At 40.0% G+C, this 21,227-nt stretch overlaps 1 protein-coding gene across 17 annotated transcripts in view; it reads left to right on the top strand.

Moving 5' to 3' along the window:
- KMT2C (lysine methyltransferase 2C) overlaps positions 1–21,227 on the top strand; it is a 222,470-nt gene that overhangs the window by 146,667 nt on the left and 54,576 nt on the right. For 16 of the 17 annotated variants that reach the window (XM_074315065.1, XM_074315070.1, XM_074315069.1 and 13 more), the window contains 11 exons: positions 941–1,042; positions 1,252–1,356; positions 6,012–6,193; positions 6,443–6,607; positions 7,587–7,696; positions 8,324–8,389; positions 9,339–9,551; positions 14,714–14,842; positions 16,658–16,777; positions 19,002–19,132; positions 20,344–20,524. In XM_074315065.1, the coding sequence (XP_074171166.1) occupies positions 941–1,042; positions 1,252–1,356; positions 6,012–6,193; positions 6,443–6,607; positions 7,587–7,696; positions 8,324–8,389; positions 9,339–9,551; positions 14,714–14,842; positions 16,658–16,777; positions 19,002–19,132; positions 20,344–20,524 (1,504 nt within the window). The remainder of the gene's footprint in view (positions 1–940; positions 1,043–1,251; positions 1,357–6,011; positions 6,194–6,442; positions 6,608–7,586; positions 7,697–8,323; positions 8,390–9,338; positions 9,552–14,713; positions 14,843–16,657; positions 16,778–19,001; positions 19,133–20,343; positions 20,525–21,227) is intronic. The other variant, XM_074315068.1, reaches the window with a different exon arrangement.

The raw sequence follows: 21,227 nt of genomic DNA on the forward strand, positions 1-21,227 counted from the left end.
TCCACACCATTTCTCAGATTTACCCCTAAGTCTTCCATATTTTTTATGCTATTGTAAACGGTAGTGTTGTGTTAATTTCATATTGTGGTTGTTGGTTGTTAATATATAGAGATACTACTCATGTTAGTGTATGGATTTTGAATCCTACAAATCCAAATTTGATTTGGTCAAATTTAACCTAAGTCCAGAAGTAAACTCTGTAGTTGATAATCCTGTGGCTCATACTGAAACTTTGGTGATTCAATAATATTCAAAATAACAATATTTCAAAGTAGTGCTTTCCAAAAGTAATATAATGTGAACCACATATGCAGCTTAAAACTTCCTAGTAGCTACATTTGAAAGGAAAGGGAACCAGTGACATTTAACTTTATTGTGTATTTTTTGACGCCGTGTAGCTAAAATGCTACCATTTCAACATTTAATGTATAAATTATACAAAATTATTCATGAGCCTTACTTTTTGTTAGGTACTGTCTTTGAAATCTAGTGGGTATTTCATACTTAGAGCACATCTCAATTTGGACTAAACATGTTTCAGGTTTTAAGAGTCACTGAAGTAGAGCGATGCATGTATATATAGGTGCATGTGTGTATATACATGTGTATATATGTATGTATATATACACATACACAAATATGACTTTTATTGTTTCTTGATTAGGATTTCTGGGTAATTAGTCTTATTAAAAACAGGTTTATAGTTTTCTCATTACTTCCTGATCTATGGGACTTGTAACTCTGAAGAGACAGTTAGGTGACTAAAAATGTCATGTCTCGCACTTTTATGGCAGGATCTGGGTAGTAATCTAATTTGAGGTTGTTAGTCTGGACCTCGGCAAACATTGTGTTTTGTCTATGAATCCTCTCAAACTTTCCAGTTCAGTATAATTCAGTTGAAAACTATAACTGCATGCTTTGTGTATTTTCCTTTTTATAGGTGTCTGCTGCCGACATTTCATCAAATAAGGATGAAGAAGAAAACTCCATGCACAATACAGTTGTGTTGTTTTCTAGCAGCGACAAGTTCACTTTGCATCAGGTATGAACTGAGTTCTTGCTGGCCTTCCACTTTGCAACTCCTTCCTGCCCATTTCTTCTTTATCGCGTTTGCACTGCTGTCATCCCGTTATTTAGCTCTGTCGCTGTATTAGCTGAGAAGGTCCTTTTACAAAATGATAAAATTAGGATGTTAGTACACTCTTGGCTTAGTGCCTGATTTAACACATGTCCACGTGTTCTGCGTTTCAGGACATGTGTGTCGTCTGTGGCAGTTTTGGCCAAGGAGCAGAGGGCAGGCTGCTTGCCTGTTCGCAGTGTGGGCAGTGCTACCATCCGTACTGCGTCAGTATTAAGGTAAGGAGGCTTCCATCTGAATGGCTTCACACAGGCGCGTTGACATTTGATTTGGATGCTATCGTGCTGCTTCCATTTCTTACAATTAATCAAGTATTGTTCATCAGGGTTATTGTGCATATGTGACAATATTGAAGTACTTTCAGTATTGCCTTTAAAGTGTTACTTCAAGAAATTAACTCCATAAATCTGTTGTCTTAAATTGTAGTAATTATCCTGCTGTGGTCTTGAAAAAGTCCGACCCAAAATGCATACATTTAATTGAAAAGATACTTTATACTATTATTTTCTAAGCCTCGAGGTTTAGTTGATTCATCCTGTCTGTTGGTTATAAAAGTTGAGAGCGTCTAGAGTACTTAGCCCATCATGGTCTCTTCCAACAGTCACTCTGCTCAACCCTCAACCCTGTATGCGAAAGGTTCATATTTTTAATCGGGTTTGGAACAATCGTGACCATTATTTCTTCAAAATGTTTCTGTGCCCCAACACTCTCCCCCCATTTCTGGAATCAGTTGTGTGTGTGCCTGCACCTGTGCACACGTGTTGGGTGTATGTGAGAAATTGCATGACATTTCCTGCAAATCACTGACACTTTGTTGACTTTTTCCAGTTGTTTTTCTCTGTTTGTGTAGTTTCTATTACATTTCCCAAACTCACTGTTATTATATTGTATGTAATATATTTTTAAGCCCATCCAGTGGGTTTTTCACTCAGATAATTGTATTTTTTAACCTGAGTTCCATTTTACAGTCAATAGTTATCTTGCAGTTTTAAATTTTTTTTTTCTTTCAAATCTTTATATTTATCTGGCATTTCTCATTGTAGTAAGTAATCTCTCACCTCATCAGGGTATGTTTACCTGCTTTTTTTTCCTACATCTAGTAGTTTTTGATTGAATGTAGACATTGTGCATTGTGATAATATATTGTTGGGAGTCTGGATTTTATTCCTTCAAAAAATACTTAGTTTTTGTTTTGGCAGGAAGTTATTTGTGGATAAATTTCAACCTTTTGAAGCTTCTTTAAAAACTTTCTGGGTGGTTCTAGAGAGTCTTTTTACTTTTTAATAAGGTATCTATTCTTAAATGTTTCAGTCTTAGAACCCTTAACACTCTTAAAAATTATTGAGGACCCAATAGAGATTTTGTTTATAAGGGTATTACTTATTGAATGCTTACCATTTTGGATTTTAACTGGGAATTTTTTTTTTAATTAAAGTTTATTGGGGTGACAATTGTTAGTAAAGTTACATAGATTTCAGGTGTACAATTCTGTATTACATCATCTATAAATCCCATTGTGTGTTCACCACCCAGAGTCAGTTCTCCTTCCATCACCATATATTTGATCCCCTTTAACTGGGAATATTTTAAAACAAAAATATACAGACAGAGCTTATATGGTGTCAGTGTGATGATATTTTGGACGTCTTGTAGCCTCTGCAAAACATCTGTGGGTTGACGAAAGTGGAAAAGACAAACAACATCTCAGTATTACTATGAAAATAGTTTTGACCTCACAGACCCACTGGGGTTCCCCAGATCCCACTTTTGTAACTGTTCTTCTGGCAATGCTATACTTGAGGCATGGCCTTTGTATGGTCTCCACTGAATTCTCCCCACACCCCAGCCTCCCCCATTCCACTCCCCAGTCTCTTTTCACTCTGACTGGTGGGGAGTCAAATGTTTTCCAGTACTGTGTGAGCGCTGATACTTGTTCAGCTTACAGATTCCCACTGGGTGCTGCTCACCCTGCTGTGGGTCCTCCTCTGGCCTCCTAGATGTGCAGCTTGGTTCTGCCAAAGACTTCGGGGGATGCTATGTAGGCTTCGAGAGCTCTTCCTCTTTATTGTTTCTGCTTTCCAGTCCTCTGTCCTGCACATTCCAGCGGCCTCCTCTTCCCTGGATTCTATCCTGTGTTCAAGGCGGTGAGACCATTGTCTCCTTCTGGGGTCCTGCCTCCCTGGGCAGCGTCCTGGAAAATGTCTACAGGCGAAATATCATAGGACTCACCTCACTTCTTCCCCTCCTCTGAGAAACCACAGGCGGGTTCAGCCTTTTGTCCAAATGCTTCATACATTTTGCCCAATTTTCTGGTATTTTGTGATGGGAGAAGGGTCTCTCACCAGTACTGCACCGCAGTTGAAGCAGATATCCATTATAGTTTATAAAACACATGTGTTGCGACTTTGTAATGGTAGCACGGATGGAACCCTGGGTAATGATACCTTATTTGAAAGAGCTCTTAAAAATAAAGACTAAACCAGTCAATAGGAGAAGAAAGGGTTGATGGTAGAGCCCTGAAAGCTGTACAAAGGGAATTTCAAAGGGTGGGGAATTGTTCAAATGTTGAAATACTGCAGAGAGGTCAAATACCAGATGCTAACGTGTCAACTAGATGTGGGAGTGAGGAGGTCTTGACTGACTGACCTGAGCAGTTTCATTGGTGATGGGCATGGACCAGACTGCAGTGTGTTAGAGAGTGAATATGAACTGATTAACTTGAGTGTTTGGCTGTAAAGGACCACAGTGTAGGTATCTGTGAAATACGGTGAAATAAGAAAACTTAGTGGGAATGAAGCTATAACATGAAAAAAAGTTCCCGCTGAATCCCTGGGATCTGCCTCCCACTTTGTCTTCAGCCTCTGTGCCAGGCACCTCTGTGCCAGGAAACCACCGCCCGATCTCGCCCGCTGCCTGCCTTCGTAAATGAAGTGTTGTTGGCACACAGACATGTTCTTTTGTTCACATATGTCTATAGTTGGTGTCACTCTACAGTGGCACCGTTGTGGAATCCAGCAGACCAGATGCCCCACAAAATCTAAAATATTTACTCTTTGAGCCTTTACAGAAAATGTTTGCTGGCTCTGAGCCACCCTGCTGTTCCTACTGGAGGCCTTTCCTCCATTTGGGTAAAGAATGAAATTGATAATCCAAGCCTAATTTAAAAGAATTAATAGGCTAATCAAAGTAATAAATATGCGACTTAAAATATCAACTGGCTTTAAAAGCCTTCTAATGACTGAGCAGCAACCCTTATCCTTACCTTTGCATCTGAGCCCTGTTCCCACAGGCAGCCCTGTTCCCTTCTGCCCGTCAGGCCCTGCTTGTAGGAAACGCTGTGGCTCTCAACAGCACGCTGGTGCCGCTGCTGTATCTATGGGAGATGCTGTGTGCTTGCCGCTGTGAATCAGTAAAGGCTACGGTCGCTCTCAGAAGCCCCCTCCTGCCTTCTCCGTAGTTGTTTCACTACATTTAGCTCATAAACAGGGTTGGTTATGACTCGGTAAAGGTGCACTGAAGATCTAAATGGCATACTGTGACTTTCTTTCCTTTTTCATGCAGTTTTTCCCAGGAAGAAGAAAATCATGGTTCCTGATTCTTCATTGGCTTTTGTTGTTTCTTTCTACCTGCTATAGCACAATCATACCCGGTTATTTTGGCAAGAACTTTGTTTCTGGGCAGAGTCCTGCCCCCTCCCCGCACTCCCCTTTACCTGTTCGGATCTAGGTCTGTTGCTCCGCTCTCATCCTTGAACTTCTCGGGCTGTTGTCCTTCATTGGGTTACTGCTTTCTGGGTCCCACGTCTTCCCTTTTCTTGGTGCATACCCTTGTTCTGTTCCTCAGCTCGCTAAATAACTTCATTAGAAGGGGTATTTGGCAGCTGTGTTGTATGTCTAACAGGTGTTCTACTTCCACACTTAATTGCTTGTTTACTTGGTGAAGAATTGTACCTTGAAAAGTATTTTCCTGTAGAATTGGAAACTATTACTCTATTTTAGCAGCCAGAGTTGGAAAGTTTGATGCCATTTTGATAGTTGTTCCTTTGTTTAACTCTTTTGTTTTCCTCTAAGGTACCTTTTACACTTCTGGATGACTCGATGATCTGAATTGTTATTCTGTCTTGATTGCTTGATATTTCATTATAACACAGGCTCTTTGTGGTCCTTTCTATGAAAAGACTCCACTCTTTTGAGATCTTTGCGTTGGTTCCACATTCTTAATAATATATGATACGATGCTATGAGGAATTGACTAGAAGTATAGAGATGCTCCGACTTTTCCAGAGAGTCTCAAACTAACTTAGACCTTTGCAGCAGAGGCAATAAACAGAAGAAAGAACGTGAACGTCAGAAGTCCTCGCTTTATAGCCTAACAACGTCCACCCTCAGGAAATGTTCTTGGGAAGTCATGTTTTACTTGCATTTTTATATTGATTTTAATGTACTAGTCCCTATACGATATATATTACAAGTTTCAGAAACATAAATCATGAAATGTCATAGATAAAACTACGTTAATACATTTTAAATCTTTTATTAGCAATAATGGGGTAGTTTACTTGATTTCTGTAAAATCCAGTCACCACATCTATAAAATAGGCATAAAATCTATAACACAAGGTAGTTATTTGGGCTCTAAAAAAGGCATGAAAATATATACCACCTCTATTCTGTCTGATAGGTAGACTCCTGAAAGTAACGAATGTGCCCACCTCAGTGTTGGGCCACTGCTGGAGCTCAGTAAGTGTTAGCTGCTTGTGACTGTCCTGCTTTCACCTGCATAAGCACCATATTCATTTACAGGTGTATTCCATTGTGTAAAACGAGGCATAGGTTGCTGGATAAATCACATGGATTGGTTGTTTCTCTTGCAGATCACTAAAGTGGTTCTTAGCAAAGGCTGGAGGTGTCTGGAGTGTACTGTGTGTGAAGCCTGTGGGAAGGCAACTGACCCGGGAAGATTGCTGCTGTGCGACGACTGTGACATAAGTTACCACACCTACTGCCTAGACCCTCCGCTGCAGACGGTTCCCAAAGGAGGCTGGAAGTGCAAATGGTACTCGAGGACTTACATTTCCCTTGTTCCTCTTTCAAGTTCCAAGTTCCCCACATTACTTTAGTTTTAAAAAAACTTAGCCACATGTGTTTAATTACATAATACATGTTTGCCATGATAGCTATCACTAATCAAAAACTGGTCAAATATGCGTGAAATAATTTTCCCCATCCTGTTCATGTAGAACTTCTTGAATTACATGAACCAAGTAACTAAATAAAATTGCGACTTGGGGGTGTCGGGTTTCAGGTGTGTTTCGTGCAGACACTGTGGAGCCACGTGTGCGGGCCTGCGATGTGAGTGGCAGAACAATTACACGCAGTGTGCCCCCTGTGCCAGCCTGGCGTCCTGCCCCGTCTGCCATCGCAACTACAGAGAGGAGGACCTCATTCTGCAGTGCAGGCAGTGTGACAGGTACGGGGTGGTATTTGTTCTTGTGTCTGTCGCCAGCTTTTCTCTCTTGAGTGGAGCAGAAGGAAATTGGAAAATAAATTTCTTCTTAAAGAAACAAGACTTTTCCTCCAGGTTTATAGTCAGTAGAAACTTACAGAAGTTTCCTGTTTTGTATTCTCAGTTCCCGACTCAAGATTTTTAACTGAGGCTTTTTTAAAGGGTTTATGAATTCCTTGAAATTAGATGCAGAATTACTGCCTGCGTATATGCATTTTTCTACAAGGGTTTCTGAATCTTTTATTAGATTTTGCCAAGAGTCTTACACAGTCTGTTTTCCTTAAACCACTTTTTCTTAAAGCTCTCGATGCTAAATAACTACGTGTTAGATACCATTTCCCACCTTCCCTAAGTGGTTTGTGTGCAGCTTCAAAATCCAGGAAGTCGTCTTGGGGTTCGGTGGGATATTATGGTGCTCATTCCGCGCATGTGCTGTTAGTTGTAATACTGTATCAGCAGCACAGGACTCAGCACTCTGCCGACCAGCGCTTTGTTCTAAGGCAAGACACCTCCTTTTATTTCACAACTGTAGTCACCATCCTTGCGTGACCTGTACCTGCTCACACTGGTGCATTTCATGGGGTGCATGCCGGCTGCCCCGTTTGCAGCCTCCCGACCTGCTCTCCTCTGGCCCAGCTGGCCTCCTCCCAGCTGTCGCTGAGATCTTTGGGGTATGATCGTTCAACAGTTTCCCCATTCTCCTCGTGCAATGTGCTTTGCTTCCTTCGAAGTACTTGATTTCAGTCCTTTTCTTTCCTCCTTCTCAGCTATGAAAATTTTTGTGGGTCAGGTGGCAGGGTTAGGCGATGGTGGTCCAGATACGGGGATCACTTGAGGTTTAGGAGCTTGAAGTTGGAGACTGTGAACTCTTGTTTTTAAAAGGAAACGGTTCTCAGTATATTTCTTCTTTTTTTTTCTCGATGTACAAATACTGTCTTTTTAGATGGATGCATGCAGTTTGTCAAAACTTAAACACAGAAGAGGAAGTGGAAAATGTAGCCGACATTGGTTTTGATTGTAGCATGTGCAGACCCTATATGCCTACGTCAAATGGTAAGAACACACATGAGCAGTGAGTCTGCTCTTCACAGCTCTCTGTGCCGTGATGTCCGTAACCAGCGACTGGGTGTAACTCTAATCCGCTTTTTGTGCAACTATTATTTGGACAAGTATTTTATGAAAAATAAGTTTTGTTGTTGTTGTTGTTGTAAATTAACTCTTATCCCAACTTATTATATTAAGACAATTTGCTTACATAAAGAATGTATATTAAACATATTTTACATATAAAATGTAATTTTTGCTTTTAAGACTCATAATTTTGTAGTTACTAGCAGTTTGTAAAAATGTAGTATAGTATAGTTCTTTATCTTTACCAGTTTTCTTCCTCATGTGTGTATTTCCTCCATCACTTCTTTTTTGTTATCTTAAAGACAGCTTCTAACTGTTTCAAATTTTTATTTCAGTATTTATTTCAGTAAAATAGGTACAGAAATAGAAAATATTTTTTTATTAAAGTTTATTGGGGTGACAATGGTTAGTAAAGTTACATAGGTTTCAAGTATACAATTCTGTAATACAGAAACAGAAATAGAAATTTTAATCATTTGTAAGTCTTTAAATACACTTTACTATTTCTGAAAAAATTACATACGTTTTTGTTTTTGTTTTTAATTTCAGTGCCTTCCTCAGACTGCTGTGACTCTTCACTTGTAGCACAGATTGTCACAAAAGTGAAAGAGCTAGGTAAAATCTGAAATGCTTTATTTTGCTGGTCTTTACGAAAAGCGTATAAATGCATCATTTTTGTGTAACTTTCCACACGTTCCATGAAACCTTCCTGAATCATGAATGTTCAGCCTAAATCCCCTAATGTGGGTACTCGTTTCTGTAATTGATGCATAAAATGCTCATCTTTCCAGGTTGAGTGGGACAGTCTTCCTGTAAGTGTCACCCAGTGGGCCGTGGGAATGACTGCTCTTAATCGTTAACGCCATCCTGGCTTTGCTTTCATTGATGCATCACTGTGCTTAGTCACCAGTTAGCAGAAAACAAGGCCTAGTTAGCAAACAGGTTCCTTTTGAATTAATTCAATCTCACGCTGTTTTTTTCTGTAATAGATCAGCCTGGCATAGTGATTAATATATTCTTATTAAACTGTCATTCTTTTGTCTACTTCTGTTTGCTATCATCTGATACAAAAATATTGGGATAGTACAGCAATTGTTCTAATGAATAGCAAGTTTACACATTTAAATATTTGCCAGATCTCTCCTTATTTACTACCTCTCCCTGTAAGTGATTACATTGATACTTTGCTTTCCAGGTGGGCGTCTAGAGTATTCTTGTTTTTCTTATGCAAAACATGTTCTCCAGGAAAGGCTCATAGTTGAGTAGCTGAGCATTGCTTTTAGTGCTTTCTTTTTGAATCCTGAAACTGACACACGATCAACAAAATGCCAGGAAGACCGTTTTTTAAAAACTTGCAACCTTTCTGCCTGTAACTCAAGGAAGTTAGCTAATTACTCTTAGTTTTAATTGAATGTTCTTAAGTTAATTATTCATGCGTTTCGTAGATAATTGCTTTATAGAAGTCACATTCCCTTGACTTGGGTATTTTGGACCATTAATGAACTTTTATCAATCAGAAACGAAGACAAGATTTAATTTGTGTGCTCGGATATTGTAATTTTAGATCCACCCAAGACCTACACGCAGGATGGTGTGTGTTTGACCGAATCAGGGATGACTCAGTTACAGAGCCTCACAGCTACGGTTCCAAGAAGAAAACGGTCAAAACCAAAGTTGAAATTGAAGATTATAAATCAGAATAGCGTGGCTGTCCTTCAGACCCCTCCAGACATCCAGTCAGAGCATTCAAGGGATGGTGACATGGATGACAGTCGCGGTAATACGAATTTATATTCTATGGAGTACGTTTGCAAGAATTAAAGTATGTAAAGAAGCTTTTAAGATATGTATGATTCATCCTCAGGGTAACTTCTCTCCACTTAGCTAGCCCTTGTGTGACACTTGTCCTTTCTAAGTGAGGGGTCTTCTTGGACCTCCCCTTTCATGTTGTCTTCCTTTCCTGTACCCTTGAGAACAGAGCTACGATAGCAAAATCTCCAGGAGCACCATTTCGTGGAGGGTCACAGATGGGAAAACTGAGAGGGCTTGGCTCGTTTGATAGCAGGATAAAACTTCTCAGGGTGCTGTGAGCTTGTACACGATGGTTAAGCTAAAGCAAAGTGTGACCATGCATTCTCTTCAGAAAATGGAAAAGCCATTTTAATCTTCAAGTATAAATTTTTATTCATCATAAATTTATGTTCATCATAAGCTATCTGTTTATAAACACTTGATCTAGTATCAAGGTTTTTCTAGGTGAATTCTTGAAATGACAACATAATTTTAGTATTAAATTCGTTGTGAGTTACATTTTTGCTTATCTCTGAAGCAAATGACCAAAGCCTTGTTTAAAGTAAGAATTAGTTTTGTTCCATCACATCTTGTCGTTGAACAGTATTTACTGAGCGCCTACTGTGTCCTAGATGTGGGAAGTCGTATCAGAGAACAAAACAGATGAAATTCTCCCCTCGTGAAACTTACTTTAATGTTAGGAGGAAAGACTGTTAAACCTTATAACACAGTGAATAAGTGAATTACAGTGTGTTCAGCAAGTGCTGTGGAAAAAGCAGAGTCAGAGGAACTGGGGGTATATAGAGTGGTGTGAGGGGTCCGATGACCTGAGAGCAACGTCTGAGGTCCGACTTGAACGAGTTGAGTGAGTGAGCCTCTGATTCTCGGAGGGAAGAGCAAGTGGACAACGAGCCCAGTGAGCAAAGGGGCTTTGCATTTGCTGTGAGTGGGTGGAGGTTTCCTTAGAGGAGAGGGACATGACCTAACCTACCATGTTTCCCCGGAAACAAGACCTCACTGGAAAAGAAGCCCTGGCGTGATGTTTCAGGAGGACATCCCCTGGACATAAGCCCTAATGCATCTTTTGGAGCAAAAATTAATATAAGTCTTAAAATAAAATTACAATAAGTCTTACTTTCGGGGAAACACGGTATATTTTACAAGGAACACCGCTGTGATGTGACTAGACTGTCAGGCCTAAGAGTTGAGACACTAGTGGATCTGTCAGGAGGCTGTTAGTGCAGGTGAGAGTTGTGGCTCAGAACGCACGTCTGGTGTGTCCCTCACACTGTCGGTGCTCACAGTTCTTTTGCAGTGGTATGTTTTGAGGTGTGTGTGTTTGGGAGTAAAGCTTTCCGATGCTTAACCTATAACTGATACTCAGATACCGTTGAACAGGAAATTTGATTTTGAAGTTTTAAGTGAATTGGGACTTGTAAAGAAATAGTCTGTATCTGGGAGGAATTGATCATATTAACCAGCAGCCAGAATACAGTGAAGAATTCTAGTTTCTGAAGATATTAGATAATGTCTGGAAAAATGGTTCCATAGTTACTTAAATCTAGGAAGTGCTGAATTTCAATAAATTTGAGAGGTTTTTTGATAGTACAGATTAATTTCCAAAGTATGACATCATAGAAGCTTTTAAAAACAAAATAGAACATTCAGAACAGACCAGAGGAGGTTCTCGGTGTGACTGCTGTTCTGCAGAACAGTTTGAGAAATGGTGGCTGTTTCTTTGTGCAGTTCTCAGTTGGGGCTGTCAGAAGAAGACATATCCCTACAGAAGTCTTATCATACAGCATATTACACACAGGATACACACATAATATTCTACAGGCATCTACAAAGTACAAGTGAACTGGTGATTCTCCTGTAACACTGCAACATTACCCGTTGTTTTGTCTTTGTTGATTTTTAACTCCCTGGTAAATATCTTTAGGAAAATAAGCCCAAAACAGTCACCTGAGCAGATGGGAAACAAATTCCTTGTACAATCAAAGCAGGTTTCTTTCTGGTTTACTTACTGGGATCAGGAAACTACACGCAATAAAATCCCAAATCTTAACAAAAACAGGAGCAGTGCGTGCGTGTGTGTGTGTGTGTGTGTGTGTGTGTGTCAAGAGTGGAACACGGTGCCTTCCCCTCCATCGCTGCCCCCTTGTAGCCCCTCAGGCTGTGAGGAGCAGGCATGGGCAAGAGGGGGGCGGAGAGAGGGGTCTGGAGTGGCAGTAAGTCGTTACCGGAGAGGCGAAGGAGATACGCCAGGAGGAAGCAGCCGGGTTGGGAGGCTATTGCGTCCTGTCGTGTTCTTTGTAAGTCCCTCAACTTTTTAAATTGGATTTTTGGACAAGTAGTACATTCACCTGGTTTAAAATTGAAAAAAAAAATGGGGGATGGTAAACAGTGAGGTGTCCGTATGTCCCCTGTCCTCTTGTCAGTTCACTCCTCCAGAGCCAGCCACTCTGTGTGCTTCCAGAGGTGTATTCACACACAACCCACAGGTGCGTGTGTGTTCTTCATGTCGCTACCTTACTTTCCTTTTCCTTGCCTTTACGCTGTCCTTCGTTTTTCATGGCCTCAGTTTTCATATTCCTTTGTGTGGATGTAAGTAACTCGGTTCCACTATTTATTGACAGACCTCTACATTTTCTTCAGTCTTCCACTCTGAGTGGTACGATGAATAGCCTGGTACGTTTGTAATGGTGGGCCTGCAAGGCGAAGTCCTCGCTAAGGCAGGGTTGTGTGCTTGCAGCTGCTCTCAGTAGGTAGGGCGGGTTTGTTTTCAGTGGGTGACAACTCTGCATGACGTAAACAATGCAAAGCGGCCAACAAGCCAATGCTGAAGCTCATCTCCCTCCCAGCCGTCCCCTTCCCTCCTCAGGAAGAACCACTGTCTTCTTCACAACCTTCCGGAGGTTATTTACCCTCATACATGAGTGTTTATGGCACAGTTGCTCATACTTGGGCAGGAGTGTTTTCCTTCATTGTAGTCTGTGGGAATCAGAAGTCGGTGAGAAGGGACCGTAGCCTTCCGTGACACCAGTCATGTTTGGGCCACCTTATAGGCCACTTTACACTTTTTATGTCAACATTTATGCTCTCTCGTGTCGCATCAGCGTCACCGGTCAGTGTGGCTCCATTGGCGTTCCTGTCCCTGCGTGCGCTGGTTGAAGGGCAGGGTGTCCTGTGGACCAGGCCCAGTGCTGCGTCAGGGCAGGTGGTTAGCGCGAGGGATTCTCTCCTCACCACGCTGAGATCCTCTTCTCTCTCCTGTGGTGGGTGTGATTCCTGTTCCTTCATGCGTTTCTTTCTTCTTCCTCACCCTCACTTTGGTGGAGCATACCTTCCTTTGTTTCCCGAGAGAGAATATATGGAAGGTAAATTTGGGGGATTATATATCTCCTCAGCCTTTTGAGGATGGTGTTATAAACTGTTAAGAATTTGCATTTGCTAAGTCAGTTATCATTCATCTTTCTTTTGCTTTCTTTTTCTAAGATTGTACCTTTCCTCCTGTCCTGTTTTCTCTGTATTTGTGGGTTTGTCTTGTAAAAACAGATAGTTGCTCTGTGTGTTTAGTAGGTAGGGTTTTGGAAGAGTGAAATTAGATACGTGAATTTAATCTGCCATCTTCACCCAAAATTCCCTCTTATACATTTTTAGGTGGGTTTATGTTGTGGTTAAACCATTGGTATTTTTGTTTTCCTTGGTGCTTGCTAAGTTTCTGTAAAGAAGCATTTCCTTTTAAGACAGTCTTAGCTAAATAGAGCAGATAGCAGATTGTTAGGGAATTGGCCTCATACATCAACTTAATTATCAAAAACAAGTTCACAAATCCTGGGAATGGTATTACAGAAAATGTTTATATAGTATTTAGAATCATGAAGAAAAGAGCTAAAGTTTAATTTTAAATGTATCTGGCAACTTGTTCTTTTTCCTATAGCAGTGTAGATCCATATAAAATTGCAAAGGTTTGATCTTCATAGTGTTAATATAACATTCTTTTCTAAGAACTGTGCTTTTATATACATAATGTCACCGTTTACTTCATTCAGTCAAATAATTATTAAACATCTATTAGGTACCATGCTGTGGATGCAGCTGTTAACAGGAGTCGTAATACCTGTTTTCGTGGGGAATGTTCTCTAGCAAGGAAACAGTCAATTAAAATGAAGCATAATGTGTCATGTACAGGAACATGTAACTGGCATGTAACCTGGTCTAAACATCAGGAATTCTCTAAGGAAATGATAGAATAAATCCCAAAAGAAAAGTAGATGAAGGCCTGAAGTTGGGGAAGGAATGGGAGAAAGGGCTTGATGTGTTCGAGGAACTGAGTGTAGCTCAGGGTGGTTGGAGAGACATGACGCTGGAGAGTTTGCAAGAGATTGTTACGTGGGCCTTACAATTCATTTTGAGGCCACTGGGGAGACATTAAAGGATTTTAAGTAGAAAATTGATACACGTTTATAGAAAGATTATTTAAGATGCAATTTGAAGAACTGATTTGAGAGGAGGGTAAGCTTAGAGGTATGGAAGCTTAGGTAGGAGGGTATTACAACAAGTCAAGATTGGACTAAGATGGTAGAGAAATGAAATGTTTTTTGAGAGAGATTGAGGCATCTTGATTGTTGAAGAGGTTAGGAATTGTCAAGGCCATCTCCCAGGACTCTGGCTTCTCCAGGGTACGTTTCCATGCCTTTTAATGATGCTAGGTAACACCTGGAATGGGTGAACTTTCAATTTTGGATATAGTTTTCAGTAACTAGGTAATATCCAATTATAGCTATAGTTAGAACTCAGAAAGAAGAGAGGTCTAGAGAGTAAGCCTTGGGTCCTGGACTGGAAGACATAATTAAAAGCAAAGAGATGATTTAAGTGCAAAGTGATTCATAATCATCTTTTTGAGCATCTTCTCTGTGTGTCTCCCTTTCCCTGGTAACTGTTCCGTTTCCTGAGATCCCTGCATTAAGTCGCATGAGTTCTAGGACTATTCGGACATTTCCGTCTCTGTACTTTCCTGCCACATGGGAGGCACAGTTAGCGTGGCTCAGTGGCCACTTTGCTTTGTATTGTCTTTCCTGTTGCATAGGAGTTACAGATTTGATAGGCTTTCCCAGTTTTATCTGTACGTTTACTTTTTTCCAGAAGGCGAACTTATGGATTGTGATGGAAAATCAGAATCTAGTCCTGAACGGGAAGCTGTGGATGATGAAACTAAGGGAGCAGAAGGAACAGAGGGTGTCAAAAAGAGAAAAAGGAAACCATACAGACCAGGTACAGCACCTGAGCTGGGCATTTTATCCTGATTGAAACTTAGCTGATTTAAGAAAATGGTATTGAGGGCTTCAATTATAATTGAATCATCAGGTTGAGATATAGCTTCTTAACTCTCTAAGCTAAAACTTGTATTTATAAAGAACTGAACTAATTGAATATTCCTTTTAGGTGACAGATTCCTTAGGCTGAGTATGTGATACCTCACAATGAATCATTTAATGCCTTATCCGAAATATTGTCCATTTTATTAAACACTTCGCTAGATTGAGTTTCATTTATACCTGGACTTTTAAAGCCATTTATATACAGAGGGTGCCAAAACAAAAAGTGCCCCAAAAATGTATACACATTTTAAGATAACATCACTTAAAATGTGTATACGTTTGTTTGGCTCTCCTGGTATGTTCTCTTGATGTGTACTTGTTGTTATTGTAATTTTTAGCATTCACTTTCTAACAGTTTTATATTTTTTAAAACTTCCTGCCGTGTTTCTGCGTGGTGCCAGTAAGTGTACAGTGTGAAGGGGTGTGTCAGGGTGGTTATGCCTCCTAAAATTTATAGTCCAGTTAATACAATGATAATAAATACTGTCTGATTTCCTCAGACTCGGGGGTAGAGAGAAACGTGCTTGTCAAATTTTATTTGCCTCACTGAAAAACAATTACTGAAATGGTCACAATACAGAATTTACAGGCTTTTTTAGGTAGTTTATTAATGTCTTTACCAATCGATGAGGTATTACATTGAATCAGTTTAATTTTTATTTCTTCTGATTGCTTACATTACTGGCAAGAGGGATCTAAATACCTGTTGGTGTACGAGGAAAGCCTTTCTCACTGTGTTTGTTCTGCAAGACCTGAGCAGCTAACCTTCCTTACAAACGGGCCACGTTGTCCTACGGACCTGGAGTCGCCTCATCCTACCCATTGTAGGAAATGATTCCATTTCTCCCGAATTACGAGGCGTATGAGGACACTTTGTTAGACATTGTACGTTTCTCCTAGGAGCTTAGATGATTTATTTTTTCCCTCTCTGCCTCACATGGAGTCATCCCTCCTTCTAACTGAGGGGCCCGTTAAGTCACAGAGTGTATTGTTACACAGCTGTATCATGACGAAAGCTGTTAGTGTTGACCTTGGGTCAGGTGCTGTTCCAAGCACTTTCCATCTGTTAGTTTACACGTGTTTAATCCTCATGACATATGTGTGAGGAGGTGCAGTACAGTATCCCTGCTTTACCACCGAGGGCCTGGAGCACGGAATCATTTAATAAGTTGCCTAGAGTGAAGCAGTAACCAGAATCACACAGGTTGGCTCCAGGTCACGTGCTCTTAACACAGAGCTGCTGTGTATGTCCCCTGTCTGAGGGCCTCAGCCGGGCGTAACTAGACACGCTCCCGCTGGAATCCTGAGTTTTGTTTGGATCATTAGTTTGGTTTGTGTCTTGTCTCTGTTCTCCCTCAGCTAATGTACAAATAATTTAAATGATAGTATATGAGTTACTAATACGTGTTAAATAAAGAATATTTCCTCTGATGGTGTTCAGGAGAGGAAATGCATGCAGTCTTTCTGTACTCTAATGAATTTTTATTCCTGTCTTGTTAGTCTTGAGGTAATAATAGCTTTAACCTCTTTTATTTGCTAATTTCCAAACTTGTATTTTTGCATAAAAATGTGATTATTGATTTAAATTCTCCCATGTTGAATTTGGGAAATACTTCTCACTGTGTAACGTTAAGCAGTTTCACCCTACTGTGGGACTATGGGGAGAAATCAGTCACTTAACGAGGTCGCCCAATTTTATGTTGGACAGGTATTGGCGGGTTTATGGTGCGGCAAAGAAGTCGGACCGGACAAGGAAAAGCCAAAAGATCTGTGATCAGGAAGGACTCCTCGGGCTCGATCTCTGAGCAGTTACCGAGCAGAGACGATGGTATGGCACTGACTTTGTTGGATTTAACCCCTTTGTCTTATGGCTCTGCTGCAAAGCGCTACCCTAACTGCTGCCCTGTCGTGTCCTGAGTGCTGCTTAGGGTCGTGGAGTTGAGCGCCTGTGGAGCTCACACCTGTAATACAGAAGTTTAGGTTTGATTAGGAAGCGATGGAAATCCAACACACTATTCCTCAGAGACTTGGTAACCAGTTCCTTGCTTTTCCTGTGTTCGATATAAGTAGTCCAGGGACCGAATCACTTAGTTACATCGGGTACTTTCTGGCCTTCTCACAAAAGGCCTTTCTTTGACTGTCTCAGCTACTTGGCATAAAATTAGAAACTTGTAGACTTTTTAGTTGAAAGTGACAGCATACCCCAGCAATTTTTTTAACAAAGTTGTATAATGTTTTAGAAATACGTCTTCCAATTAATAGTCTCTCATCCTCACTTAGAGCTTCAAAGAAAGCCAAACCATTGCACGGTTATGTATTTTAAATGCTTTAAAATAGGATGTGGAAAGGAAAATGAGGTGTGTTCAGCATGTGCTCTATTGAATAGAATTCTTCCATTACTGTGGGCTTTGGTTTTGACCTATGAATTAATAAAATTTAGAAATTGCTGCACATTTTTAAAAGGAAGCACCATAATGATTTTAAAGAAGTTTTTAATATGACTCGTATGGCTGTAATAAGCCTGAATTTAAAAATGTGATATGTTCACTGAAAGTATGTGTTGTGTTTTCCACCTGTCTCTTTGTGTCTTCTAAATTTGTGGCCTCTTTTAGTTCAGTATTCTGTTCTTTCATCTGTGTCATCGAAAGTCATCCATTGAGTTTGTAAATTAGTGTTTTTCTCCTTTTCTGAATTGCCTTTTTGATATTTTAGTCATTTCTCTTTGCAGCCTACTAGTTGACCAACTCCTCGTTTCAGTTGTTTTTCATTCCTTCATGTGTCTAACTGATTTAGAATATCACATGTAAAGCCATCACACACCTGATTCCACTCTCTCTCCTGGCTCCGTTTCCTAGTACCTTATCCCTGTGTGTTTATGTTGAAGATACAAATATACATACAGATGCACACATGTGAATTTTTCGTTACTGTAAGTTTATATGTTCTCCAGAACATTCTCCAGACTTTGGAGACCTGAATTGAAGATTTGTTCTTTCAGAGAGTATATTTGTATTTGTCACTTGCAGGAACATGAGATGCTACTATCCCAGGACTTCTTTAAAGCTAAATGTTTAGTTTGAAGTTTCTGGGTCCACTTACTTATTTTCTGTAAATTCAGGTTTCTTACACATTAGGGCTATGCTCAGGGAAGATTTATATTTTTTGCCTTTTTACCCAGCACCACATTCTAGGACAAAACAGCCAGCAGATTTCTTTGCTGTTGGTGGAGGAGAGGGGGTGGGGCAGCGAGCATGTACTGCGGGGTTGGGTAATCAGAGTGTGTGTTCTTGTTAAACTAACCCTGAGCGTGGAGTCCCTTCAGGCTCCCACTTTCTTTCTTTCTTTCTTTTTTTTAAACTTTCATTTATTTAAGTGTGTTTTTCCAGGATCCATCAGCTGCAAGTCAAGTAGTTGTTTCAATCTAGTTGTGGAGGGCGCAGCTCACAGTGGCCCCTGTGGGGATTGAACCGGCAACCTTGTTGTTAAGAGCACTGTGCTCTAACCACCAACCAACTGAGCGAACCGGCCGCCCCCCGGGTCCCACTTTCATACAAGGCAACTCTGGTTATTCAGCACCTTGGAGAGGCCTTAATGTTTGTCTGCTGTTGCCCATTCCTCATAAGGCTCTGAGAACTAGAGTTCAAGGCCACTGGGTTTTAGCAAAATTTCAGAGAGTTTTATTTAGTTCTTTGCTTATTTCTGTGGTTCTTATTTTACTTGAATTTTTGGTCTTTGAGTAATCTTCATTTTCATTAAGAGACAATGGTAAACATGCTGATACTAAATAGACATGAAAGGACTTTTTTATGATATTTAAAAGTTACTGATAAACTTGCTTTGAGAACTTTTTTGTGAAAATCTTGTCATTCTGTATACCTTAAACTTAGTGTTGTATGTCAATTATATCTCAATAAAACTGGAAGAAAAAAGAAAAAGCATGTTTATTTATATGGAACACGCTTTGGGTATATTGGTAAGCTACAAAATTACTTTGGGTGGGTTTGTCTGAAATTTTAAATGCCACCTATTCATAAATGTGCCTATTGTTTCAGGCTGGAGTGAGCAGTTACCAGACACTCTAGTTGATGAATCTGTTTCTGTTACTGAAAACACTGAAAAAATAAAGAAGAGATACCGAAAAAGGAAAAATAAGCTCGAAGAAACTTTCCCTGCTTATTTACAGGTAATATTTTGCTTTACGTTATATTATGTAGTTTGTTAATGAAAGGGATGTAATGTATTGAGTTTTGAAAAATAGGTCTGTTGTTAATTTTGTTCTTGTTTTGTATTGAATTACTCATCTTAAATGCCACTTTTACCTTCCAGGGGCCCAGAAAAATTAACGTTTTCTTTTTTTGTGCTTTGATACACTTCACAAAGTTCTTTTTTTTTCAAATCCCAGTTTTCACTTACAAATATTTCATAAGCTATACAAGGACACTTTGGGCTGAGAACAGCTCATCCTTCCAAAGCATTCACACCTGCGCTCCCCAGGCCCACCTCTTGTGGTCGGTCCCGTTTGCCGGTACCAGATACAGGAATCATGTTCACTGAATGAAGATGGGTTTTCAGCAGCCAAAGTGACAGCTTTAATAATCATTTACCCCTTTTGGAGGCCCGGAGAATCAAAGATTTAAGCGGAATTGTTTTTGTTTTCTGAAATATGCATCCAAAAACTGTCCATCAGTTTGAAGAAATTATGTTTGGTAGATGTAGATTACATGAAAATAGACATCTTTCTAGTACATCTTGTAAACATTAAGTTACAGAAGAGTTCTAGGCCATGTGCTATGCTGGAAAAGCCCTGTATTAGAAATAGGACTGAGATTAAACACTGGTTCGGTCCCCAGCTCACTCTGCGTTCCCGATCGTGTGCGTTCTTCCTGGCCTCTAGTTCTTCACGTGTACACATTGGGTTGGAACATACTCCGTGGAGCGTCCACCCTGACATTTGTGTCTCTGGCTGTTTGTCTGCTCGGTCCCTCCCATTGAACTGTGACCTACATAGATGCCTCCTCTGTGCTTGACTCGTATTTATTTTTTTACCTTAATTTTCCAGTTTGCTATTACTAGTTTAATAGCTTTAAAATACATTTCCTTTCAATTAACAATTACTGAATTATTATACTGCTGTTGCTAGAAACACATTTGACAGAACTGTGTGGTATTGTTTGCATAATTTTATTTGTCTCTAATAAAACTACCCAAAAAATCGTACTTTTAAAACAAGGGGAATCTATATGAAATAGTTGACAGGATGTTGTTTATATATTTCTATATTCAATTTCTATTGTTAAATACCAAGCCTTTCTGTTATATTCTGCCTTCCTGTCAGAAACGATGACACTGATAATTTTATAACTGTCATTTTCATATGTGCTTATCTTTATCTAGGAAGCTTTCTTTGGAAAAGATCTTCTAGATACAAGTAGACAAAACAAGCTAAGTTTAGATAATCTGTCAGAAGACACAGCCCAGCTGTCGTATAAAACAAACATGAATACAAATTTCTTGGATCCTTCCTTAGATCCACTACTTACTGCATCCTCTACTCCAGCCAAACCCGGAGCTCACGGTATGTGGAACCTTTATCACCTGACATTATTTTCCTGTTTAGTAAACCTTGGAAGCGCTTCACTTTGGCCTCATGCAGTTTTAAAATTGACTTTATTGAAGTGTAACTTGTATTCAGTAAATGCAACTGTTTTTAAGTGGACAGACAGGTCTATAAGGTTTGGCAACTAAGCGAAACTACCACCAAAACCAAGAGTTGCAAAGGAAGGTGTTAGGTTTATGCTTTGCTAAGGGTAATGTAAGCGAGTGTAATTTGGCCATAGTTGGTGAGTTATAAATATAAAATCTTCAACTTAAGATAGGTTTTTGATAATTACATACCCAGATAAATTCAAAAGAGGACAAAAAGTGTGTGGTTGGGAACCAGCTGACAGCCTGTGTTAATACAGTGAAACACAGGGCCTTCTTCATTTCTCACTACTGACAGTTCAAGCCCGATCAAGTAATCTTCGTTGGAGGAGGGAGGCCTTCTGGTGCTGGTAGGGCATTGAGCAGCATCTCTGTCCTCACCATGTCACAGTGATCAAAAAAGCCTCCACGTTACTGCCAAATGTCCCCTGCGAAATTGCTCCTGATTGAGAACCACTGCCCTAGACATAGTTAAATACGGAGACGACCGTGTTTCCCTGAAAATAAGACCTAGGTGGACCATCAGCTCTAATGTCTTTTGGAGCAAAAATTAATATAAGACCCGGTCTTATTTT

The sequence above is a fragment of the Rhinolophus sinicus genome, linkage group LG11 (assembly GCF_036562045.2).
Source record: "Rhinolophus sinicus isolate RSC01 linkage group LG11, ASM3656204v1, whole genome shotgun sequence".
Classification (NCBI taxonomy): Eukaryota; Metazoa; Chordata; class Mammalia; order Chiroptera; family Rhinolophidae; genus Rhinolophus; species Rhinolophus sinicus.